Source organism: Phacochoerus africanus, chromosome 7 (assembly GCF_016906955.1).
Source record: "Phacochoerus africanus isolate WHEZ1 chromosome 7, ROS_Pafr_v1, whole genome shotgun sequence".
In the NCBI taxonomy this organism is placed as follows: domain Eukaryota; kingdom Metazoa; phylum Chordata; class Mammalia; order Artiodactyla; family Suidae; genus Phacochoerus; species Phacochoerus africanus.
The window spans coordinates 22,375,418-22,402,379 of NC_062550.1; the positions used below are offsets into that span (position 1 = coordinate 22,375,418).

The following is a 26,962-nucleotide window of genomic DNA, read 5'->3' on the forward strand; positions in this document are numbered from 1 at the left end:
AATATTCACTTAGTCACTCAAGAAGGAACCTGAAAATTTCCCTATATTTATTTTTCTCATCTCTTCCCTCTCTCATGAGCACAAATCTGATTGGTCCTAGGCTTGGCCATTGTGCGTATTAAATTTCAAAATCCTACTCTTCTTCCCATCCATTCTCAGTCCTCTTGTCTTATTTCTGGTCATTACATTTTTCCTCAGTCTTTTGTAGTAGACTCTTAAATGATTTTCCTCATTCCTCTGGTTCCCTATTTAATCCATCTCCCATACCTCTGCTAGAATGATCTTTCTAATCATGTTACTTCCTTCATAAAATTTCAAGTAGATTCCTGTCTTCCTAGACTAGATCAAAACAGTTAAAATAACACAGAAGACTTTGCTTCATAATCTGATTTATCTTTACTATTCTTAATTTTGATCTTCTCCCACATATCCCCTTTCTCCCACTAGGCACAAGGGGTAGTTTCTGAAGATACAGTGTTTTGATACTCCATTCCTCTCTGCCTTTGAAGATATTTTCTCTCTACCCAGGATACCAATGTCCTCTTTCTTCTTCTACCTCCCCCACTACCTTTCCCCTGTTCAGTCTTTACTCATCTGTCAAGACTCAGCTGGGTATGTTAACCTCGGGAAGTTCATTTTTCTATGTCCCCAGAGCATCTAACGAAATTAAGTCAGAGTAATTGTCAATGTTCCTGTTATATCTTTCATCCAATTATGAGCCCCAAGTACTGGTAGTGAGGCTTGTTCTGAGCCACAGCTACAGTTTGAACTCCTGCAGACTTGGAGTGGTGTGCTCTGATGAAAAGAGCACTGGTTTTGGGAGTCAGGAGACCTAATTTCTAGCTCTGATTCTGATACTAACTAGTCACATAGTCTCGCTAAATAATTTTCCTTCTCTTATCAAGCATAAAATGGTTTTTGTTCTCTATATGATTATAGAGCTGATGTCTCCAAAAATGCTATATAATCACTAGAGGTATTTTCTACCTGAGGGGCTGGGTAAGGTAGTATGACTGGAACCAGGGACTCTGCTCTCCATATCTCCAGGAGCGATGTTTATACTATAGTCTACGTGAATGTTGGCACATGAAGCTGTGTGGCTTGATTGCTTGGGATACGGCCTTGGTAATCTACTGAAACATCTGAAATGTATAACTCAGAAAATGAACATTACGTAATGCATATAGAAATTGTTCTTCTGCCTTCTACAGCTCTAAAGAAGAATGGGGGTAGTTCCACTTGTGGCTCAGTGGATTAAGAATCTGACTAGCATCCATGAAGATGTGGGTTTGATCCTTGGACTTGCACATTGGGTTAAGGACCCGGTGTTGCTGTGAGTTGCAGATATGGCTCAGATCTGGCATTGCTGTGGCTGTGGGGTAGGCCAACAGCTGCAGCTTTGATTCAGTCCCTAGCTTGGGAACTTCCATATGCTGCAGGTGTGGCCCTAAAAAGCAAATTAAAAAAAAAAAGATGATGAAGAAGAATGGGGCAGTACAGATAAAGGGAAAGCAAAGGAAGAAAAATGAAGATATAAGGAAGTACAATGGCAAATACAAATTCAAAATAAGAAACTTAAATTCCCCTGTTGAGAAATAGGCTTTGCCCCCATCCACCCTTTCTTAAAGCATGTTTCTTTTTGTCTGTGTGGGTGATGAGAACTCTTTAAGATTTACTTTCTTAGCAACTTTAACACTTGCAATACACTGTTAGTGACTATAGAACCCAGGCTATATATTATATCCCCACAGACTACTTATTTTATAACTGGAAGCGTGTACCACTTGATTCCCTTCATCCATTTCATTTACTCTCCAACTCTCTTCCCCTCTGGAAACCACTGTCTGTTCCCTGTATAATGAGTTTTGTTTGCTTTGTTTTTATTATTTATTTATTTAATATTTTTGTCTTTTTTTTAGGGTCTCACTCGCAGCATATAGAGGTTCCCAGGCTAGGGGTCGAATCGGAGCCGTAGCTGCTGGTCTACACCACAGCCACAGCAACATGGGATCCGAGCCGTGTCTGTGACCTACGCCACAGCTCATGGCAACTCTGGATCCTTAACCCACTGAGCAAGGCCAGGGATTGAACCCAAGTCCTCATGGATTCTAGTTGGGTTCATTAACTGCTGAGCCATGATGGGAATGGCTGTTTGTTTTGTTTTTAGATTCCACATAGAAGCATGGAATCTTCTCAAGGTCCATGCATGTGGTTGAAGATGGCAAGATTTCTTTTTTTAATGGCTGAGTTTTCCATTGTATACATACACCATATTTTCTTTATTCATTTATTCATTAATGGACACTTAATGTTGCTTCCATATCTTGGTATTATAAATAATGCTTCAATGAACATAGGGGTGCATATATCTTTTTAAATTAGCATTTTCATTTTATTTGGATAAACACTCAGAAGAGCATTTGCTGGGTCAGATGTTAGTTCTAATTTAATTTTTTTGGCTGTACCCGTGGCTTGCAGAAGTTCCCAGGCCAGGTATTGAACCTGTGCCACAGCTGTAACCAAAGCTACAGCAGTGACAATGACAGATCCTTAACCCACTGAGCCACAAGGGAATTTCTCTACTTTTTAATTTTTTGAGGAACTGCCATACTATTTTCTACAGTGGCCGCACCAATTTACATTCACACTAACAGTTCACAGGGTTCTCTTTTCTCCACATCCTTGCCAACACCTAATATTTGTTGTCTTTTTGACTATCCTGACACATGTGAGGTGATATCACATTGTGATTTTGATTTGCATTACCCTAATGATTAGTGATGTTGAGGCTGCTGACCTGATCTGTATGTCTTCTTTGGAAAAATGTCTATTCAGACCTCACATACTTTTTAAATAGATTGTTTGTTTTTCTTGTTAATTGAATTATATGTGCTTTTTACATATTTTGGGATATTAATCCTTAGTCAGATATACAATTTGAAAATATCCTCTCCTCTTCAATAAGTTTTTCATTTTGTTGATGGTTGATTTCATTGTGCAGGAGATTTTTAGTTTGATGTAGTCCCATTTGTTTACTTTTTTGGGTGCCTTTTTTATTTTTATTTAATTTATTTATTTACTTATTTTTCGGCTGTAAGTGTGGCACATGGAAGTTCCCAGGTTAGGGGTTGAATCAGAGATGCAGCTGCTGGCCTATGCCACAGCCACAGCAATGCCACTTCTGAGCCATATCTGCAACCTATATCACAGCTCACAGCCATCGCTGACCACTGAATGGGGCCAGAGATCGAACCTGCATCCTCTTGGGTTTGTTACTGCTGAGCTACAGTGGGAACGCCTGCTTACTTTTGTTTTATTTCTATTGTTTCTGGAGTCAGAGCCCCCCCAAAATTGCTAAGATCAATGTTGAGGAGCTTACTGCTTATGTTTTCTTCTAGGATTTTTGTGGTTTCTGGGTTTACATTCAAATCTTTAATCCCTTCTGAGTTAATATTTGTGTATGGTGTAAGACAGTGGTCCAGTTTCATACTTTTGCATATGCTTGTCCATTTTCCAAATACCACTTATTGAAGAGATTCTCCTTTCCACGTTGTATATTCTTGCTTCCTTTGTTGTAAATTAGTTGACCATATACTTGCGGGTTTATTTATGGGCTCTCTTATCTTTTTCATCAATCTATATGTCTGTTTTTATGACAATGCCATACCGTTTTTAATTACTATAGCTTTGCAGTATAGTTTTAAAACAGGAACTGTGATGCCTCCAGCTTTGTTTTTCTTTCTCAAGATTGCTTTGGCTATTCAGAATCTTTTGTAGTCCCATACAAATATTAGAATTGTCTATTTGATTTATCTGAAAAATACCCTTGGTATTTTGATAGAGATTGTACTGAATCTGTACATTGCTCTGGGTATTATGAAAATTTTGACAATATTAATTATTCTACTCCATGACAACAAAGTACCTTTCCATTTACTTGTGTCTTTTTTAATTATTTCATTAATGTCTTATAGTTTTCAGTGTAGAAGTCTTTAACATCCTAAGTTAAATTTATTCTAGGTATTTTTATTTTTTGATGTAATTGTAAATGGAATTGTTCTCAATTTCTCTTTCTGATAGCTTGTTGTTAGTGTATAAAAGTGCAACAGATTTTTGTATATCTATTGTGTATCCTCAAAGTTTACTGAATTTGTTTATTAGTTCTCATAGTTTTTTGGTGGAAGCTTTAGGATTTTTTACATATAAAATCATGTCATCTGCAAATAGTGACAACTTTATTTCCTCCTTTCAAGTCTGGGTGCCTTTTATTTTTCTTGCCCAACTGCTCTGGCTAGGATTTCTGGTTCCTTTTTGAGTAAAAGTGGTACACATGGACATCGTTACCTTGTTCCTCATCTTAAAGGAAAACCTTTCAGCTTTTCACCACTAAGTATGATGCTGGCTGTAGGCTTGTTATATATGGCCTTTATTATGTTGAGACGTGTTCCCTCTATGACCACTTTGTTGAGAGTTTTTATATATTTAAGTTGATAGCAAGTTAAGGTTGTTTTGTTTTGTTTTGTTTTGTTTGTCTCTTTAGGGCCATACCCATGGCATATGGAGGTTCCTCAGCTGGGGTCAAACTGGAGCTACAACTGCAGGCCTACACCACAGCCACAGCAACTTGGGATCTGAGCCACATCTATGAGCTACACCACAGCTCATGGTGACACAAGATCCTTAACCCACTGAGCAAGGCCAGTGATCAAACCTGCATCCTCATGGATACTGGTCAGGGGGTTCGTTAACCACTGAGCCATGATGACGGGAACGCCATAGCAAGCTAAGTTTGAATGCATTCTAAAACTCTACATTTAAACTTTCCATTCACATTTTGAGTTTTTAATCTCACATTTTATAGTTCTTAATTTTGTGTATCCCTTAACCAATTATTTTAGTTCTAGTTATTTTCACTAGTTTTATCTTTTAACCTTCATACAGGCTTTACAAGTGATTAATCCACTATGTTTAATATATATTTACCTTTATATATATTAGTAAAGATAAAACTTACCTTTACCAGTGAGATGTTTACTTCCATGTGTTTTCTTGTTATTAATTAGCTCCTTTTTTTTTTTTCAACTTAAAGACATTTCTTTAGCCCTTATTGCAAGGTCAGGTTAGTGGTAATAAACTCCTTGAGCCTTTGTTTGTCTGGAAAGTGTTTCTGGTTGGAAATTTATTTCTTTCAATACTTTGACTATATCATGCCACTTCCAGCTTGAAAAGTTTTTGCTGAGAAACTGGCTGATAGTCTTATGAGGGTTTGCTTAAACATAAAAAGTTGTTTTTCTCTTGCTACTTTTAAGATTCTCTCTTTAATTTTTGACATTTTATTTATAATCTTCATGTGAGTCTCTTTGTGTTCATCTTGTTTAGAACACTCTGGGCTTCCTGAATTTAGATGTCTGTTTCCTTCCCCAAGTTAGGGACATCTTTAGCCATTATTTCTTCAAATATACTCTCTTATCTTCTTTCTCTTTTCTCCTTCTGATACCCTCGTAATTTGAATGTTTTTCCTCTTGATGTTGTCCCATAGGCCCTTTAAACCATCTTCACTTTTTAAAATTCTTTTTTTAATTAAAAAATTTATTATAGTTAATTTACAATGTCATCAATTTCTGCTGTAAAAAAAATTCTTTCTTCTTTTTGCTGCTCTGTTTGGGTCAGTTCCACTGCCATGTCTTCCAGACCACTGATTCTTTCTTCTGCTTTATCCAGTCTGCTATTGAACAATACTAGTGTACTTTTTAGTTCAGTTATTGTATACTTCAAATCTGTGACTTCTGTTTTGTGCTTTATTATCTATTACTTTGTTAAAGTTCTCACTGTGTTTATCCACTCCTGTGTGTGGTGAGCATTTTATATTTTATTTTATTTTTTGTCTTTTTAGGGCTGCACATATAGCACATGGAAGTTCCCAGGCTAGGGGTCAAATTGGAGCTGCAGCTGCCAGCCTATGCCACAGCCATAGCAACACAGATGCGAATGGTGTCTGTGACTTACACCATAGCTCATGGCAATGCCAGATCCTTCATCCACTGAAGCAAAGTCAGAGATCCAACCTGTGTCCTCGTGGATACTAGTCAGATTTGTTACCACTGAGCCACAATAGGAACTCCTGATGAGCATTTTAATGACCATCACTTTGAATACTTTTGCAGTAAATTACTCATCTTCACTTTATTGAGGTTTTTTCTGTTTTTTTTTTATCTTTTTATTTCATTTGAAACATATTCCTCTGTCTCCTCATTTTTGCTTGACTCTGTGTTTGTTTCTATTGGTTAAGTGAAATGGCTATGTCTCTCAGTCTTGAAAGAGTGGCCTTGTGTAAGAGATGAATCTTATCATTTAACTTTACCCTAGTTCTTGGTTGTCTCTCAAACCTTTGTGCTTGTCTAAGCAGCCAGATTTATTCTTGATAAATCCCAGTTGTTGGGAGTGTGCCATAATCTGTGAGGGTTCCAGGGGAAGGGATCTTCGTCAGCACCTAGTTTTGGGTAGATTGGAAGTTAGACCCTCAGGCAGCAGCTTTTAAGATATGCTGATACATACAGTTTAGTGGGACTGTAATTGTAGACTCTTCAGGCTTCCAGGCCAAGAGCACTGGAGGTATCGCCTTAGTAAATGCTGCAAAAATCTGAGGTCCAGGTGAGTATATAAGCACCATAATCGAGGTATTGGCAAGCTGTAACAAGGCTAGGTAAGAGTACAGAGATGGTATCCCTGGGCCAGTGTTCCCTGAGGACACTTCTCTAGCATCTGGGATATGTGATAAACTTGAAGCCTATTCCTCAGGCTGAGTTCAGGACAAGTAAAAATGCCTTTTTTCTCAGGAAGATTGAAGAAGTGTTTCAGTTTGTTGTTTGTGCAGTGCCCTAGGGGTGGCAGCCTGCTAAGAACTGTCTAGCTGATGGTTTCAGACTTGTGGGACCCAGAAATTCAGAGCTATGCACTGAAGGAGCATCCCCTGTGTGGTCTATGCTTGCCTGGTCACTTTGGCAGGGCCATAGAGGAGTATCACACAGGGGCAGGACACTCACCTGGCTGGTTAAAGCATGTTTTTTTTTTTAGAAAACTTGTAAGTTGTTTATTTGTCTCTTTGACATGTACATAAAATTAAAAAAAAAAAACAAGCCTCTTGCCACCATTACAAATAAAAATGTCTTTCTCAAGAATATAGAAGCCATTGATTTGAAATGTAATGATTAAGGGTTATGGCATCCCCACCTCCCTTCATGGGAGGGTAGGAGTCTAATTTTAAGTGCTTGGCTCCAACAGTAAAACCACCATATGCCATTAAAACATGAGAGGTATTTATTTTTCCACTGAATAAAAGCAATTAGCTAATACAGTTGGCCACTTCAGTTACCAGGAGAATCTAGGATAAACACTATATGTGAAAAGTGGTGCTGTCAAATCCTCTTACCTGAGGACTAGTTATTGTTTATTTTGACAACATACATATAATGCGTTGTATCTTCTTGGCTATATAGGAGGATAAGCTTTCCTTCTGTCTTTGCAATCTCTTTATGAATTGTCCGTGATGCACATCATATTCTGGTTTAGTGCTCATTCAAAAACAAAGCTGTTTTCTTTCTCTTATATCCTCCTGAAGAGGGTTTCTGGGTGGCGGAAGACTTTGTTTTTAATTATATCTCCCCAACAGACCCACAATGATCTTGGTAAGAATTGTAAATGAGGCAGAAAAATAATCATCACATTCTCATGATGTTCTCTCTCCCTCCCCTCTCCCTTTTCCCATTTCTCCTTATACTTCCTATCTGATAGTCACTTTTCAGAATTTATTTTGGTATAAAAATAACTGTGCCCAGTGTCATCATCTATAAAATGGGGAACTTATATCACAAGATTAAATGATTTTTAATTCCTATAAAGTGCTAAGGGTAGTGTATGATATGTAATAAGCACTATATATGTGTTTGTTAATATTATCATATAGGAAGATCTTATGTCAAAGAGCAAGTCTGTAGCTACTTGGCTCACAGACAGTGCACTGAGTTACCCACTGTTTGGGATTGTCTCAGTCTAACTTTTTCCTTTATCTATGCTCTGCACCAGCCTCCCCACCGATCACGCTCCTCTCTTCTTCCACTGCCACCAGCAGAGTCGACCATAAAACGAAACCTCTAGATATGATCATTTCACAAATAGAATATACATTGTCTTATAAACAAACAAACAAACAAACAAACACAAATAGAAACCTTCTTGACCCTGCTTCTTATAAATGTGGTAAAGGTCAAATACTTTAACAGCAACAGTGCACCAGTAAGAGGGTTGTGAATTTGAAATTCTTGAGCATGGTGCAAATTATGAAGAATGATGAGGGTCATTCTTTGCCAGGAACTTGGAGGAAGATTAGGACTTATCTGGCAGATACTAAGTGATACCATGGGAGAGAAGAAAGCTGATAGCTGGGGACCATATCTTTAACAGAAAAAGTGCCTTTGTGTAATTACAGAAAGACACTCACTTTATGTAGATAAATTAGGGGAATAAGAAATTCCGTCTCAGAAGATGAAGACCCTTGAAATTTTGGAAGATAAACTCAGTAGAGTTGAGTTCCAACCCTTATTTTCCTTTTCAAGTGAATGTCTTTGTGCAACATGAGGACTGTACAACTCGGCAAGTGACTGGCTAGATGCTGCTACCACTTTCCATCCATGCTTGCACCTTTCCTGTGCCTGATAACAAGTAGTAGATTAATCCCTGGAGCTAGGTGGAGGGACCCTAGGAGATACTGACAGACCCTGGAAGGGGTAGTATATATGTCCCTCTAGTTCTGCCTTTGATGGTGATAAGTGAATTTCTCTACCCATGTTTCTCATGCAGTCTTTGCTCTTGGCAGTACTGAGCTATTTCATAGCTATTCCTCACTCCTTGTGATCTTTTAAAGGATGATTGAGAGAAATAGTTTATAGCTTTGTGAGAAGATTATTAAACAACTCATAGAACATTGGAATTATTTGGGAACTACTGTAATCCCCTGCCTCAGTGAAAGAGATCTATCATTCTTCTAGGGAATCATAAAAGGAAAACCTACAAAAATCATCTCCTAATTTACCTGAGAGACTAAGTGCATTTAATTTCTAAAGTTACTGTGTTTCATTGAATCTTATAAGCTACCATTTTTAAGACTTTTAATTACATATATTTGCCTCCTTAATAACACTTATATGCAAAGTTTACATCCTTATTAAAATTATACATACATACACAAAATTATATCTGCTGACACTGCCAGTTGTTAGACCCATTCTACTTCAGAGATATTAAAATGTAGAAAAACTTATATCTTAGAATAAGTGAAATACAACATCTCTAAGCACAATAACTCCTGCTGTAATGAAATCCCTTCACCCTTGAAGAAAATGGAATCTAGTTACTTATTTAAAATGTATGATTCAGGAGTTCCTGTTGTGGCACAGCAGAAACGAATCTGACTAATATCCTTGAGGATGTGGGTTTGATCCCTGGCCTTGCTTAGTGGGTTGGGGATCTGGCATTACCATGACCTGTGGTGTAAGTCACAGACACGGCTTGGATCTGGCATTGCTGTGGCTACGGCATAGACTGGTAGCTGTACTCTGATTCAACCCCTAGCCTGGGAATCTCCATATGTCACAAGTGTGGCCCTTTCAAAAAAAAAAAAAAAAAAAAGGATAACTCCCAGAAAATTCCTCCCTGGCAACTGAATTCCAATATATTTGTATACTGTTTTTTGGTCAAACATGGAAGAAGTTTGTGAGAGGAACTGATGTCTTGGGTATCACATGAATTATCTAGAAAGGTATAATTAATCACATAGTTCCTGTATAGCTTGCTTTGCTGGACATTTTAGCATTTTCTTGTGTGAGGCTGACATCTGCTGGACAAATAACATTTGAACAAAGTTTAGTATTTTAGACTAAATTAATTTTTTTTTTGGCAGGGGAACCTACCTGTGGAGTATATATTCCACATTTTCCATTTGAATTTGACAAATCTAGCAGTTAACTTCCCTTTCAAATTTTGTACTCTGTGGCTGATTTTTGATGAGTTTGAAAATGAGAGCCTACCCTCAGGGCATCTTTAATAGGCAAGGATAAAGCTCTTTAATTAAACTAGTCATTCTTAACCCTCACCGGGCACTAGAATCTCTGTCTGTGATAGACTGTTATAAAGATGACCACAAAAACCCTCCCATCCCACACGCCTCTTCACAGTGTGACTTTGCCACTCATTAAAAAAGTAAAGTCTGTTTCCTTTCTTTTGAATCTGTGATTTGATTTGACCAATAACATGTGGTAGAGGAGACACGTTGCAACCTGCAACATATCCTTAAAAAAAAGGCATTGCAACTTCAGTTCTTGTTGAACATCCTCGTAAGAAAGACAAGTTAGACTACTGAAGAATGACTCAGCACATGGAGAGAGCAACGGGGGGACACTCGGGACTGAGGTTCAGCACCAAGGTCAGCAACATTGCGGGTGGGCCTATTTTTGACCTTCTTGTTCAGCCCAGTCAACTAGCCAAAAGCATCTGGGGAAGTGAACCCAAGTGAGAGAAGCAGAAGCCCCCCAGTAAACCCACAAAATAGTGAGAAATAATAAATACATTTGCCTTTAATCTACTACATTTTGGGTAACTGATAACACTAGGAAAGCTTTTAAAGAAGAATAAACAATCATGCCCAAAGTGCTAACCTAAGAGATTTGTATTTAATTCTGTTGGGTGGGGTCCAGGAAAGAGCTTTTTTTTTTAAAGGTTTCAAGATTGAGAACCACTGATCTAAATATTTCATTCCAATGATTACCTTTTCTAAAATTATCATCATTATCAGCAGCAGCAATATTATAAGTTATTCCAATGTGTTACACTACCTCTACATAGTCCCTGCAAAGTATCACAGGAACAAACAAAAGTTAAATGATTTCTGCAAGATCATTGAGCTAGTATGGGGTAGGTCATTTGATTCAATATCCTAAACTCAACATATAGTATATTGCTGTCTTCTGCTATTTACCTCTTTTGTAAGCGATGGATGTATACAATCTATATACCTAGAGATGAAGGTAATGTGTAAGAGAGAAAGAAGAGTGATTAGGGCCTTAAAACTATGCATAATTAGAGTGAAAGGAATTAGGGTCATAAAGACCTTTGTGATTCTGGATCAGTAATAGTGAAATTCTGGTGTTATCCAAAAAGCTATCAGGGTAGTATGTGCAGTAAATAGTACTAAGACATTAAAAATGGAGGGAATGCTAAGCAAGATGATTCATTTACTTGATTCAAGAAACATTTCAATTCCTAGTACCTTGGAAAAATCATTATCCCTGAGGCCATCTTCTCTGTAGTCCTAGGGGATAAGGCAGAACACCAGGACACACTAATTTCTGCCTAGTTTAATAATAAATCTTTAGCCAAAATGTAAAAAAAAACAAAAAAAAAACAAAAAAAAAACCCATGAAGGACAGCTCTAAAAGAGTTAATACTCAAATTTCACATCTGGAGGAAAGACTTATGTGAGATTCATTGTTCTTTTGTAAGAGGGAAGGAGAGCTATGTAATCAAACCCTAGCTTCAGAAAGGAACTCCAGAGCCTAAATGAACATAGTTGTGAGGTACATTGAGGAATCTTTCCTAAATCCAATGATATGGGCTAATTAGAAAAGCAGGTGCTGGGGTAAATCTCCATGGTTGCTCCTTACCTGTGGCACAACCGCAACAATGTTTCTCAAACTCCCATGTGCAAGTGAATTGCCGAAGGCTCTTAATAAAATTGTGATTCATCAGGTCTTGGGGTGTGGAGGGGCAGGAATTCTACATTTCTAACAAATGATGATGAGTGATGTTAATATGTCTGGTCTGCAGACTACATTTTGAATATTAAGATTACACAGACTATCCCACAGCACAACAGTTCTCAGATGGTGATCGCCAGGCCAGCAGCATCAACATCACCTGAAAACTTGTTAGAAATGCAGATTATCAGGCCCTGTCCAGACCTATTTAATCAGAAACTCTGGGAGTTAGGACCTAGCCATCTGTAGTTTAAACAAGCCCTCCAGTTGATTTTGAGGCTCAAGTCGGAGAATGACTGATCTAAAGAAGTATTTACCCAGCTGTAATAGAATCACCTCAGGAGCTTAGAAACCAGCCCCTGGTGTCCAGGCCATATAAATTGAATCAGAAGGCAGGATGTGGGACCCTTCATTGTGAATATTTAAAAAAATCCTCCCATGGTCTTACAATGGGCAGCCAGGTTTGAGAACCAGAGAGAAAGAGAGAGGCCCACTTACTTCTTGAGTCTTTGCCAGCAAAAGTCTGGTAGAAGTGGGAGTGCCTGGGTCTGCTGGGCCAATGGCTCTCCTCCTCCTCACTGTCGCTTTGCACCTGTAACCAAGACCCCGGCAGAATTCAGTTAGCGCCAGTGGTGGAGAAAGGTGGAAGCTGGCAGGTAGCTGTAGGGGAAGGAGGCTGAGTGTACTTGAGAGCCTTGGCCTTTTCTCTTGTGCTAGAAACCTGGTAGTGAGGAAGGCAGGAGCAGCTCCACATCCAAAGAGAGGGGACACCCATGCAAATCATTAAAGCTTCTCTTGTGGCAAGGATTTGAGAATTTTCTCTTGAGACACCAGCACTTGATGGCATTGCTATCTCTAGACCCTGGCAAGAGGAATCCTGAATGTTAGAGTTCACAGGATGAAGAGTTGGTGGACTTGGAGGATGTGTGCATTTTGATCTTGCATGACTCCTTCTAGAACATGCTCTGGATACCCAGAATCTCCCCAAATGCTACTCAGATATCCTCAAGCCTATTTTAGAGAAATACATTGGTTTGCTGGGTGTCTGTTTTCTCAAGGGCCAGCCTTTCTCCTAGAGTTTGCACTCCCTGGCCTGAGTGGACGACCAGTGGATGCTTTTGTCTGTGGGCAGGGGGTGTGTGGCGTTTGGATATGCAGGCTGGGGTGTTCACATATGTGTGTGCGAAATCCCTTAGGGTACAGGACCGACCTGGGCATGGGAAGAGAAAGAGACAGGCCGGGGCTGGGGAGTAGCTCCGCCCCCACTGCCTTGTTCTAGCACTGAAGTCCCAAGAGTGAAAATTCCAGATTGGAACCTGAACTTCCAGGTCTTTATGATTACATACTTGTCAAGGCAGAAGAGAAGATGTCTCATTTAACAGTGTTTAGCCTAGTGTATAACTGGCCTCTATCTGTACTCTTGTGTAGATCCCACAAACGATAGGGGCAGGTGTACTTGATGAGGAGCTTCATTAACGATCAGATTGGATGAAGAATTAGAAAAACAGTGCTAGAAACCTGGATGCTCTTGAGAAATGAGGCCCATTTCTCTTTCTCCTTCCTCCTGTATTAACCCATTCCCAAAGGTTTATTTAACTTTATTTTTTTATTAGAATATAGTTGATTTACAGTGTTGTGTTAATTTCTGCTGTATAGATAGCATAGTGGCCCAGTCATTCACATACACACACACACACACACACACACACACACACACACACACACACACAATCTTTTTCTCATATTATCTTCCATCAATTTCTATCTCAAGACCAAAGATTTCTGAATGTAATTCAAGAAATGGTATATCTGGCAAGGAATGGGAACATGGATTTCCTTTACTCAAGGGCTAGAATCCAGAGACTTTCTCTGCCAGCCTCCCCCTCACTTCCAAGCCACTCACCTCCAAGTCAAAAGTGTCTTGCAGCTGCTGGGTTAGAGATCGGTGCAGTTCTGTTTTCTCTTGGCTAGGTTTCCATTTCTGTTGGATGATGGACAGGTCCAGCGATTTAACCTTCCTGCCCATGGGATTCTTCTGAAACAGGCTCTTTCTTGCTCTGCTCTTTCTCTTCCAGAAGGTCTCATTTTTGGCTGAGTGGACTTCCTTACTGGTGGCCTGTAGACCCCACATCTCTCTCTTTACCTGAGCAGGGTCTGCATTCCACTGTAGATCTGCTCTGGGCAGAGAATGTGTGCAACAGGGTATCCCGAGGTTAGAGTCCCAAGTTTGTGCTGATGCTTGCACTGTAGACATCCCTTGCTGTGTTTCCTCTTTAGGGCAGAGGACACATTGACAGGAAGAAGTGGGCAGCTTTGTATCCCTGACAGGGGGCACAGGATCTCCCCATGGGCCTGGCCCAAACCCAGGGTCTTGCTGGAGGACCAACTTCTCTCCTCTCACTCTGTCCATCACCTCCCACACCACTTGGTCTAAACTGTTCCTTTTAGGGGTGTTGTCAGGTGGTGAGAGCCGATCTCGTGGGCATGTGTACAGGCACATTTTGGAGATGGCTTTCCGGAGGCGCTCTCTGGGTGAGTGAGGTTCAGGTTCTGGGGTCAGAATCTTGATGGATGGCACATCAGTTGCGTTGTTGCAATTCCAGAACATGTGGGATGGTGTGAACTTTTGGACAGGTGTCTTAGACACATAGGAGTAGAGACAGAAGAAGGCATCAGCAGTGACGGCCAGTGTTTGCACTTGCTTAAATCTGCCTGCAGACAAGGATTGAAGAAAGTGAGCCCAGGGGTCATTAGCAAATTACTTCTTGAGTCTTTCCCTTCAATAATCTCCCTAAAGCTCAAAATTCAGAAAGATGGTGTCAATTGCTCTGCCTGTTTTTCTCCCATTTAGATTTCTGACACCTGGGATTTCCTTTCTAGAGCTTCTTGACTTTTCGACTCCCTAATCTAAGCAGTCTAAAGATTAATTCTATACAGGATGAGAAACTTTTCTATATATTAATTTAGCACATCCTTTCTGCTGTCAGTATACAACGGTCTCTATTATAGTGTTTGCTTTGGATGACAAACATGACTAAAAAGGGGAAAAATTAACATTATTTTCTTAGGTGGTAGGAAAACTTTAGAGTTATAGAAGGATTCCTGGTAGCAGCAAATTTGAGGGATAGCAATTACTAGGCAATGGACAGAGTAGATAAACTGAGATTGACTGTATTACTTCTACTAAACATTGCTTCTCCAAGTGTGGGCAGTAGTCCAGTAGCATCAGCACCATTTGAGAATTTGGGAATCTCAGGCTATATCTCAAGCATCTTAACAGTATCCTTTGGTATTTCATGTGCACATCTATAGTTACAAAGTGCCATTATAAACAGTATATCCATTAAACTCTAAGTGTCCTAAAGGATCCCGTTCCTCTTGCCTAGAGACTGTTCTTCCAGAATTTAACATCTGATTATGTATCCAGCACATAAAAGAAATTCCATAAATCATCCTCAGTCTTTAGTGTGCATAAGAATCATCTAAAATGGTTGTGAAAATTCTCCAACTCAAAACCCTTGTTTCAGTAGGTGGAGCTTTCAAGTGTAGTTTTACTAAAGTTTTAAGTTGCATCTGATTCAAAGACTATGAAACAACACTGTCAGAAACACCATCATATTGGGGGGGCTGTAAAAGAATATAATTTGAAATATATTCTCACATACAGAATAAATTAGTCTTATATTCCTCTTAGAGGTAGAAAAGCCTCCTCATGTCTTTCCTTAGTAGGGAATCAGGACAGCTTAAATCATTGTTTCCCTAGATGTGTAATCGAAGGATTACATAGAAAAATCATCGGGGTGCTTGTTTAAAATAAATATTCCTGAGCACCCCCTACCACCTGCTCTGAGAGAAAAAGCATATGAATTTGGATGTTTTATAAACTCCTGCATAGTTTAACATTCTTAACTTGGAGAACCACTGCCCTAAATGGAAATTATTTTTAATGTAGTGGCTATAAATGGAGAACATTAGATAACTCCAATTAAGAAATAAAAAAATGGTATTTTTAAGTTCACAACTTCTCAAGTTTAGTTTTTCCCAATACCTCAAATGTCAGTCCCTTTTTTACAATAAATTCCTCTTTGAATTCAGTGGCAAAAAAAAAAAAAGAAAGAGAAAATGGGGATAAGATTTAAAGATGTTGTTCCATTTGATTCAGCTAAAGGAAAGAAGATCTAAGGAAGGTTATCGTGATGAGACCTCCTGAAGAAATCGTCCTTTAGCGAGAGAAGCAGAAGTTGAAATTCTCCATCTTCACTGAAGACAATATAGGAAGAAACAGACCTAAGAGACAAAGGGTTGAATGAAGTTGACTAAGAGAAAGTAGGATTTAGAGTCATTGATTCCTGCCGTGAATGTTTGGAGGGTGGAAGAAAAGCAGGGCATGGGTCCGTGGTTAACACTCACTGGCCAGCATGAGGCAAGGGTCCTCCATCTCAATCCTCCGCACCTGGGCCTTCAGGAAGAGCTGAAAATCAATGCCCTTGGCCTGAGAGGGGGTGGTGAAAAATCGGGCAGGAATCCGGGAAGTGTCTTTGTGGTCCTCTTGGCCAAAACCCAGACTGAAAAGGACATCTTCTGCATCTTCTTGCACCTTGTCCAGAATCTCTGAGATGCTAAAAAGAGGGAGTTTGGGTAAACAAGGGCAACTTTGAGGCACAGGGTAATCCAGAGTATCTAGAAAAACTGTCAGGAGACTGAGATGCCTTTCTGGCCATTTCCCTATAGACCACTGTGACTGAAGAAAGCTTTCACTTCTCTGAATCTAAACTCTCTGTCTGAAACATGGTGATTACAATCCAGCCCTGGTTTAGCAATTGAATGAGAGTCTGTAATAGTACTTGGAACAACTGAGTATAGTGATTGCAGATAAGTGAAAATTTGCTATGAGATGGATTTGAAAAATCAAAAGCAGTATAGATGCAAAGAATTCTGTGGTTGTGTTATTAACCAGTCACTTTCCACTTGTACATACTAAGACACACCTGGCTTTGGCCAAGTGCTTTCTAACTTGCTACCCAGCTTGCACCAGTGGCTGTGTGGAATAGCCAGGTGATGAGTTTGTAAGTAACATCAAACTCATTTTATTTTCACCCTGAGGATAAAAAACTTTTAACGCAGGTATGTGCAAAACCTAATTTTGAGAAGTAGGACCCTTTGGATCAAGAACTCTGTCTCTGTCTATCTGTCTCTCTCTTGGTATAGCACCAACATATATTTTTACATCCAAATCTTTGCAGCACCAAGCTGGGTGACACTAGAGCTCAATAATTGCCTGTTACAGATGGGGGTAGGGGAACTGTGAGCTATTTGAAGCTTTGTCTAATCACTGTTCCTCCCTTCAGAAAGGACACTAGGCTTTTTGATCCAAACCAAAGTTATCTTGTTCAATTAATGGCAGAATAATTGGAATCCCTAGATCTATTCTTGTGCTTTCCTCCTAGGTGCTAATTTTGTCTCCATGGTCCTAAGTCACCTTATCTGAACTGTGGGCATAAAGCAGATCACTGAGGAGGGTGGAGATCAAAGTGGCAGAGAAAGAAGATGTTGAGCTCACTTCCCCCCATGAGCACATCATAAGTGCAACTACATCAGGAGAAATTCTTGCTAAAAACAAACTGGAGACTGGCAGAAAGACTCTTAGGCAACCAAGGCTGTAAAGAAAGATCTACATGAAATTGCATAGCAAGAGAAAATAAAAATGATAGGTCAGGACCTGCACCCCTAGAAGGGGACAGGGAGTAGGAGGGGGATTACATGGGCTCAGAGATCCTCCCTGGGGGTGGGTGGTTCAAATCATAAGCTGGGCACCCCAGCCCTGAGGTCTGATACTTGGCAAAGGAGTCCCATTAGCTGGCTTGAAAATCCCTGGAACTGATAGGAGAGCTGTAAGAACCCTAGACTTCGCCCATGAAGAGTGTGCACATACCTGCTTACCCCCGAAACAAGGAGGAGGAAAGAGACTGAGAGTGCCAGGGGCTTCCTGAGACCTACATTGAGCACCCACTCCAGCTCTTCTTCCTCCATGGTGCAGCTCTCCACTAGGGTGAAGGCGGCCATGACTGAGGAGAGCATGTAGGTGTGGGGGATGGGGCTGGCTTGGACCTGGCACTACATCTGAACGGGTTGATGGCAGCCATTACTGGCACTCACAGAGAAGGGAGACTGAAGTGATCTCAAACTCTTACTGTTGTGCCAGGACTGCTCCAGAGTGGGCACCTGCTCCTGCTTTTCTTGTTCCAGTCCTGCTCCCTGCTGGGGCAAAGGTACCAATGCAGGGATGGGGGAAAGCACACACTTAGAAGGAATGGAACCAGCTTGGACCTGACCCTCGGGGATTCTGCTTCAACAACTTAGGACACGATCTTGCCCCAGACAGGGTAGTGTAAGCCACTGAACATGGGAAGAGCCGTGGCTCACACTGGGCTCTGGCTCTAGCCCCTCCACCTGCAGCACACCTTCCCCTAAGGTCCTGCACACCCTGTGGGAAGATGTGACTTCAGATCCAGCTCTCCCACCAAAGTCCCTGGGCACATGCAGACTGTATAGGCATACTCCTTCACATGGACACCTCTTCAAGACCAGGATAGATAACTACCCCAACTTCACCTGATTTTATATGGGCAGAGAAAGTTAAGCAAAATGAGAAGACAGAGGAATTTGCTTCAAACTAAAGAAGAGAAAAAATAAGGAATGAAACATGAATAATTTACCAGAGAAATAGTTCAAAACATTAATAATAAGAATGCTAAACAACTAGGGAAAAGAGAGATGAACACAGTGAAAATTTTAACTAGGACTAGAGAGCCCAGAAATAAACCTGTGCCCTTATGGTCAATTAATCTATGATAAAGGAGGCAAGAATATACAGAGGGGAAAAGACAGTCTCTTTAATAAGTGGTGCTGAGAAAACTGTAATAGCTACATGTATAAGAATGAAATTAGAACATTTTCTCACATCACATAAAGAAAATAAATCCCAAATGGGTAAAGACTGTTACATAAGAACAGAAACCATAAAACTGCTAGAAGAAAACAGAGGCAGAACACCCTTTGGCATAAATTGTAGCGACACATTCTTTTTGGATCTGTTTCATAAGGCAAAGGAAACAAAAGCAAAAATGAACAAATGGGACCTAATTAAACTTAAAAGCATTTGCACAGCAAAGGAAACCATAAACAAAATGAAAAGACAACCTATGGACTGGGAGAAAATATTTGCAAAGGATGCCACCAGCAAGAGATTAATTTCCAAAATATAGAAGCAGCTCATACAGTTTAATATAAAAAAGCAACCTAATTAAAAAATGGGCAGAAGACCTAAATAGATGTTTTTCTAAAGAAGACATTCAGACGGCCAAAAGGCACATGAAAAGATGCTCAACATCACTAATTATTAGAGAAATGCAAATAAAAACTGCAGTGAGGTATCACCTCACATTAGTCAGAATGGCCATCATCAAAAAGCCTACAAATAATAAATGCTGGAGAGAGCGTGGAGAAAAGGCAACCCTCCTACATTGTTGATAGGAATGTAAATTGGTGCAGCTACTATGGAGAACAGTATGGAGGTTCCTTAAAAAACTAAAAATAGAGTTACCATATAATCTTGCAACCCCATTCCTGTATATACATCTGGAAAAGAGGAAAATTCTAATTCTAAAAGATACATGCACTACAATGTTCACAGCAACACAATTTACAATAGCCAAAACATGTAAGCAAACTAAGTGTCCACTGACGGATGAATGCATAAAGAAGATGTGGTATACATAAAATGGAATATTACTCAGCCATGAAAAGAATGAAATAATGCCATCGTTGCAGCAACGTGGATGGACCTAGAGATTATCATACTTAAGTGAAGTAAGACAGACAGATACAGAAAAATATCACATGGTATCACTTATATGTGGAATATTAAAAAAATGATACAATGAACTTATTTACCAAGCAGAAACAGACTCATAGATGTAGAAAACAAATTTATGGTTAACAAAAGGGATGGGGAGAGATAAAGTCGGAGTTTGAGATTAATAGGAACAAGCTTCTGTATATAAAATAAACAGCTGGGACATATTATATAGTACAGGGAACTATATTTGATATCTTGTTATAATCTATAGTAGAAAAGAATCTGAGAAAGAATATCTATCTATCCATCTATCTGTTTGTTTTTTTTTTTGTCTTTTCTAGGGCTGCACCCATGGCATACGGAGGTTCCCAGGCTAGGGGTCTAATTGGAGCTACAGCTGCCAGCCTACACCACAGCCACAGCAATGCAGGATCTGCGCCACATCTGCGACCTACACTACAGCTCATGGCAACGCCGGATCCTCAACCCACTGAGTGAGGCCAGGGATTGAACCCGCAACCTCATGGTTCCTAGTCAGATTTGTTAACCACTGAGCCATGACGGGAACTCCTAACCATCTATCTGAACCACACTTTGCTGAACACCTGAAACACTGTAAATACTTTGATAAAAATTTTTTAAAAAATGTAGATGTTTGAGTCTCACCTCCAGAGGTTCTGTATTAACTGAACTGGGGTGTGGCCAGAGCTAAAACTCAGTGTGGACAGAACACTAAAGACAGTAAGTTAATAAGTTTGAATTCAAACTTTGAATCCAAATTCCAAACAAGTTTTTATTATACAACAATAGCTTTCATCACTTTCCATCATGTTTTCCAACTTGTTTTAAAGTAATTTGTGTGCATGTTTCAATCACCCTATAGGATTGTTGAAATCCTGAGGGTAAGCTCTTTCTCTGCTTCATCTTCCAATTCCATACAGTCATTGCCTGGCCCACATTTTGGGGATACAAAATTGCCTGAATGAATCGATATTTATTGTCTCAATCGATCATTCAGTCAATCAATCCATTTATTCATTATTTACTGTACACTTATTATAAGTGCAGAATCTATGATGGTATCAGTACCACTTCCTTGTACAAATTCCTAGAGTATAATGTTCGGGGGAAGAGATACCTGTATTTCCCACACAGCATCCAGCTCCATGCCATAGATTCCTCTGAAGCCCCTACCATTCTTGAAGCAAATATGCTCATACTTCTCAAGTATGTGACTCCATAAAAGCTCTAGTAAAACATCCCAGAAAAAAAAACTGGCAGTGGTTCTCAGTTCTGTTCTCTTCCGCTTCTCATTTTCCCCATCCCTACAGCCCTGCCAAACTCAGTGCCTACCTGGAACTAGTCCTGTTGGTCCCACCAGTCATGCTGCTAGAAGCCAAACTGCAGCCAAGATCCCGTAGCTGTCCGAGCCGGGCTGTCTCCAGGAAACTCCTGCAGGGATCAAAGCTGAAATCACACTAATCTGGTAAGCAGTCTGTACCTTGGTTGCAAGACATACTCTGTTGGGCATATTCACTCCCTCTTGGGTAACTTTGAACTGTCTACTGTAAAAGTGCCATCTATGGTTTCATTCTTCATTGGAAAATCTCACTCTCTATTGTGAATCTTCAGCTCTTGTTTTTGTTTTTGTTTTTTTGTCTTTTGTCTTTTGTCTTTTTAGGGCTGCATCTGCGACATATGGAGGTTCCCAGGCTAGGGGTCTAATAGGAGCTGTAGATGCTGGCCTATGCCACAGCCACAGCAACGCCAGATCCGAGCCATGTCTGCGACCTACACCACAGCTGACCCTGAACCCACTGAGCAAGGCCAGGGATTGAACCCGCAACCTCATGGTTCCTAGTTGGATTCATTTCCACTGAGCCACTGCGGAAACTCCAGCTTTTGGTGTTTATCTCTTTGACTCTGACACCTACCCCAGTTCAGTAGCTCCTGAAGGAGCCATCGTTCAGCCTGGCTGAACCTAACACTTACCTGGAGAAGAGTTTGCTGTTGGCGGCCAACAGTGTGGCTGGACAAGGAACAGAAAGGCAAAGAGAAAGTTAGAAGGGAAAATGAAGATCACCTAAGCGGTCCTTCTGAACATAAAACTCAGCCCCCTCTGCCACAACTACAGGCTTCCTGAACCCCATGAACTCTGCTCTTTATGGAAGTATCTAAAGATTATCAAACACAGACCTGGAAGGCAGACACATATGGCAGAGCAAAACTGGCCCCAAGACTGAACTTCTGAACTATGCCTGGTGTCTAGGCAAGATTTTCTCTGTTCTGAGGAGGCTAGAGCTCCTGTCTCACCACATGCATTTCTCTGGTCCCAGAAGACCCTAGTAGGTGGCTGTATCTCCATCCCTTATTCCAGCCCTGATCTTCCTACAGTGCAGTCTTGCTTACACCCAGCACTCAGGCTGCTTTGGGCTTCCTGTACAGAAAATCATGTCAAAGATGTCTGGGCAGCCAATGTAAGGGTGATTTTATGTTATCTTCCCAGGGGCCAAAGGAAAGCTCCAATGATGGACCAATAGCCTGGCGGGGAAGTATTTCTGGGCATGTGATGCTTTCTGAGTTTTACATTTAAAGTAGTAATTAAACTTTACATTAAAGTTTTACATTAAAGCATGAGATTGCTCTTTTCCTACAGATAAGACCCCAGGGATGGGCCACTTCTTTCTGCCATTCTCCCCTTCCATTTATCCTTAATTCATCCTCAGTCCCAGCTGCAGAGAACTGTGCCACTTACCCTCTGCTCCCAGGGTCAAGTCATCTTCAAAGCTGGTTCCATGGCTGGAGCACCCTGTCAAATAATAAGGCAAAGGCCACAGAAAATCAAGTTTAGACACACACACACACACACACACACACACACACACACACACACACACACTCCTGTACGCACATCTACAACCACACAATTACATCATACATCCATATGTTTGCAAAACTACGCTCTCAGCTATCCACACACTACCTCAGAAATCACATTCATATTTGGATTCAGAAACAGTCACATAAACACTCAGCTATAATTAACCTGTTCCCTATAGCACAAAGTCATGTACACAATTCTCTGCCAAAGACTAAGCACATGGGGGTGTGCAATCTCCACATAAACATACAGACATATTTTATTAAGCTCTATTCCCATAGCAGTGGTTGTTAGCTCAGCAACCACAACCAAAGAGAACCTCTGAGGACTAGTCGGCCTGTGGGCTCTGAGCCAATGCTTACTCTATCTTCTGGGCCTCCTGATCTGCCTTCTGACCACTAACAGGGATTCTCCAGGCAGTTAAAAGACAGTCAGCATCTTCTGCACACATACACATGTGCATGCATACATTCACACACACACACGCACGCACCAGTCACACAGAATCATGTCACTGTCTAAGGTAGAAGAACAAGAGAGGAAAGAATAGAGCCTCTACTTACCATTGCAGATCGACTGTCCTGCTTCCTCAAAAAACCCGTCTTCAGAATATCTAAAAACCAAAAAGAATTGCATAGGTTTTAAATCACTACATTTTCCAAGGGGCTTTTGCTTCAAATAGCTCCCATTAAGTTCACGTAATTTTCCAGTGAGGGTCAGTATTACTTAAATTGCTTTTATGTTGCAGAAAACAAAGAGTGATGATTTGACTGACAAGTTCACAGAGGTACTGCGCGCACTGCAGTAGATTGAGCCGCCATAGTACTGACCACACTGTCTCCAGTCAGCTGCGCGATGACCGTTCAGTAGTTAGTAGAATAGAAAAGAGAATGCGGAGGCAAAAGCGGAGAAATATATTGAGAAGCAGGGGCTTGGATGCCATAAACTTTATGTCACAGATACAAATATTGAGATTAAAAAAAAACCTTAGGAGGTCATTGTGTCTACTCACACCTCCTTCCTTTTCTCTGAGCCATGTTCTTGCCGAATATCACATCTTTCAGGAAGTAGCAAGAACTGCATCTTGGTTAGAGATTACATTTCTACATTTTGAGTTATGGGCTTATCAAACATTTACTGCTCTCTACCAGAAGAACAGATGGACATCAGCATACATGGTCACGAGAAACAACTTCAACAAGGAAGAAACCTGTTGTCTAAAACACGTGAAAGAGCTTTGAACAGGGACCAGAGCACTGAATTCCAATCCTGGCTCCTGGGGGCTGCTATGTTCTCAAATATTAAGAAAGGAGATTTAGATGCTTAGATAGTATTGTTAGCTAAGTTCCCGTCAAGCACTGATAGGAAGTGAATTTTATAGTTGGCTTTCCTGAAAGTTTTAAAAATGGAAGTTGCACGTGATGCTTTGGATGGGATCTCAAAGGGAGGCTGGAACAGACAAGAGTTGTTAAAATGACTTAACAGGGAAACTGACTGGCGCGCATCCGTTGGAGCTGGTCTTAGAAGAACCTTCTCCTTTATCACTACCCAGCCATCCAGGCAGCTCACAGGCTATTGGAGGATTACTTTGTGAAAGGTTTGATAATGAAAATGGGCTTACTGATTCAATGTCTATAGTCAAGCTATGTTTAAATTTTGCAAGATAAATCACTACACATGTAGACATCCTTCATTGGTATTTTCCTTTTAGTCATGAAAAAATCAACTATATTTTCTAAAATCTGGATGTTTATACATCTTCACGGAAAAAACTATACATCAATGTTATAAAGTATGGACTGATACTCAAGCTGATTCAGAATGTAACTCTCATAACACAACGAGGACTACAAGTATATTCTTCTCATCCTAATATATAATTACATAAAAATACATAATACTGCAAACATTTGTTAGTATATAAAATATTACAAATATTAGTCTAAGTTAATATTTCCTATTCCTACTAAAATGAACTATGATTACTAATATAGTCAGCTACTACGATGCTGAGATTTACTATTGCACTTAATGCTTATGCTGTAGCTACACAGTAATGCAACTACTAAAGCTTACTATGAATATAACTACAATAAAACACACTACTGCTGTACTTCTAGGTATGCAAAAAAATGGAAATGCCTGTATATGTTCATCAGAAGAAATAATATTTATAATAACCTAGAATTGGGACACCCTCAAATCTCTAGTAATATAAAATGAATAAATTGCATGATCCATGCTACATAACAATGAAAAAGAATGACTTATTTCTTTCTGGATGCAAAATATGGATGAACATAATGCTGAACAAATGAAACACACATAAAACAGTGCATATGGTATGATTCTACTTATATAAAGTTTTAAAAATTCAGAACTTATCAATGATGCTGCAAGTCAGAGTACTGGTTACCCTCGGAAGCAGGGCAGTGAATGGGAGGGACAGATGGGGATTCTGTGGTGCTGGCGATATTGCACTTCAGATTCCATCAATACATTCCCTTTGAAAAAATTCACTGACCCATATATTTAATACTCGTTTATTTTCCAGTACATATTTTATACTTCAATAACCATTCATATCGCTATATTTTAACAGCTTTATTGAGATATAATTGATACCCCAAAACTACACATATTTAATGTGTGCTACTTGATGAGTTTGGACATACATAAATCCTTTGATACCATCCATCACCAATGAAGGGAACAGACACATCCAACAACTTCCAGAGGATTCTTGTTTCCTTTTGATTTTTTTTTGAAGTAAGAACATAATATGATATTTACCCTATCAACAAATTTTGAAGTGCTGAATACCATATTGTTAACTATAGCCACTATGTTGTTCAGAAGATCATTAGAATTTATTCATCTAGCATAACTGAAACTTGTGCCAATCGAGTTGTACTACAATTTATATTAAAAATGCTACTAATATATATATATACATATATATATATATACTTCAACAAAACTTACATTAAAAAAATACCAACGATAAAATTCATTGTCTGTCCAAAGAAAGATTGGTATCATTCATTAGATACAAGTTTTTGTTGGGTGTGGCATTTTCATTTTCTAGTTGTGCCCTGACAGGCATTTCCATATTCACTATATGAGGACCAGCTCAGGCTGACCCTTGGAATGTGTGCTTTTCTATGAGTAAATGAGACATACCATGGATGTAAGGACATAGCCTGGATCTACTGAGGCCTTCTCACTGAGCATAATGGTTTGAAACTTCACGGCCCTACCCAAGTCCCAAGCCTTTTATGGGATATTGCTTAGAACATCAAATCAATGACTAGGGATAAGATCCATAGCTGGAAGTTCCCGTCGTGGCGCAGTGGTTAACGAATCCGACTAGGAACCATGAGGTTGCGGGTTCGGTCCCTGCCCTTGCTCAGTGGGTTAACGATCCGGCGTTGCCGTGAGCTGTGGTGTAGGTCGCAGATGCGGCTCGGATCCCGCGTTGCTGTGGCTCTGGCGTAGGCCGGTGGCTACAGCTCTGATTGGACCCCTAGCCTGGGAACCTCCATATGCCGCGGGAGCGGCCCAAGAAATAGCAAAAAGACAAAAAAAAAAAAATCCATAGCTGCTCCTCTCTCTCCATGTTTGCACTGAAAGGTCCCTTAGCATCATTTCAAGTCTGCCATAGAAGAGTCAGGTAAGTGCTCTTCTTGTATACCCAACTCATAAGTAAAGAATAGAGAGAATTGGACTGTGAGAAGAAGGATATGGCTATGTTTAGCTTCTTCTAGCAATTTCCATAGATTCTGTCTGTAAAGACATAAAATAAAAATTCATTTTAAGGCGAGACAAAAATTGAAACATAAAATTTTTCTTGGCCCACTTGGCCTCCTCCCTCCTCCCCAGTGTGCATTGTGCACCTGCATTTTGCATTAACCAGGTCTCCTCAATAGCAGAAATATCTGTTCAACCATAGAGATCAATTTTTCTCCTGCTGGCACCAGTCATGTCATGCCTTAGATGATAATATTTCTATCTCAATCCTGTCAGAGGTCACTATGACCTACCACTAACCTTATGTGTGCACACATCTTTGGTGAACCTTAGGTGAAATGCCAATATATCACTTCCCTTAAAAATAGCAGTTGGTGCACAACAGACTGGTCAGAAGACCTGGAGTGATACTAGGTAGCAGCTAATGGAAGGTCTTAGCTTAAATACTTACTTATAAGTATTAATGGTACTAGCCATATTACTCGGATTCTTCTTATTTTATAGGATTACTTTTTTTTTTTTTTGTATTCCCAGGTGTGACTTGGGAATTAAATTAATGATCACTGGCTACTTGTCATGATTGATCAGATACATAGTGCTATAAGATCAATGATTGTAATGGTGTAACTCTAGATGTGGGAAGAAGCAACAAAAGGAAACCATTGC

At 39.9% G+C, this 26,962-nt stretch overlaps 1 protein-coding gene across 8 annotated transcripts in view; it reads right to left on the bottom strand.

The window, feature by feature from the left end:
• TESPA1 (thymocyte expressed, positive selection associated 1) overlaps nucleotides 1-26,962 on the bottom strand; it is a 138,125-nt gene that overhangs the window by 97,258 nt on the left and 13,905 nt on the right. For 6 of the 8 annotated variants that reach the window (XM_047786834.1, XM_047786835.1, XM_047786833.1 and 3 more), the window contains 7 exons: nucleotides 23,110-23,159; nucleotides 22,421-22,474; nucleotides 21,658-21,694; nucleotides 21,019-21,132; nucleotides 16,218-16,426; nucleotides 13,711-14,519; nucleotides 12,306-12,399 (listed from right to left, as the gene is read on the bottom strand). In XM_047786834.1, the coding sequence (XP_047642790.1) occupies nucleotides 12,306-12,399; nucleotides 13,711-14,519; nucleotides 16,218-16,426; nucleotides 21,019-21,132; nucleotides 21,658-21,694; nucleotides 22,421-22,474; nucleotides 23,110-23,159 (1,367 nt within the window). Of the gene's footprint in view, nucleotides 1-6,056; nucleotides 6,491-12,305; nucleotides 12,400-13,710; nucleotides 14,520-16,217; nucleotides 16,427-21,018; nucleotides 21,133-21,657; nucleotides 21,695-22,420; nucleotides 22,475-23,109; nucleotides 23,160-26,962 lie in introns of those variants that run through there. The other 2 variants (XM_047786837.1, XM_047786836.1) reach the window with 2 other exon arrangements.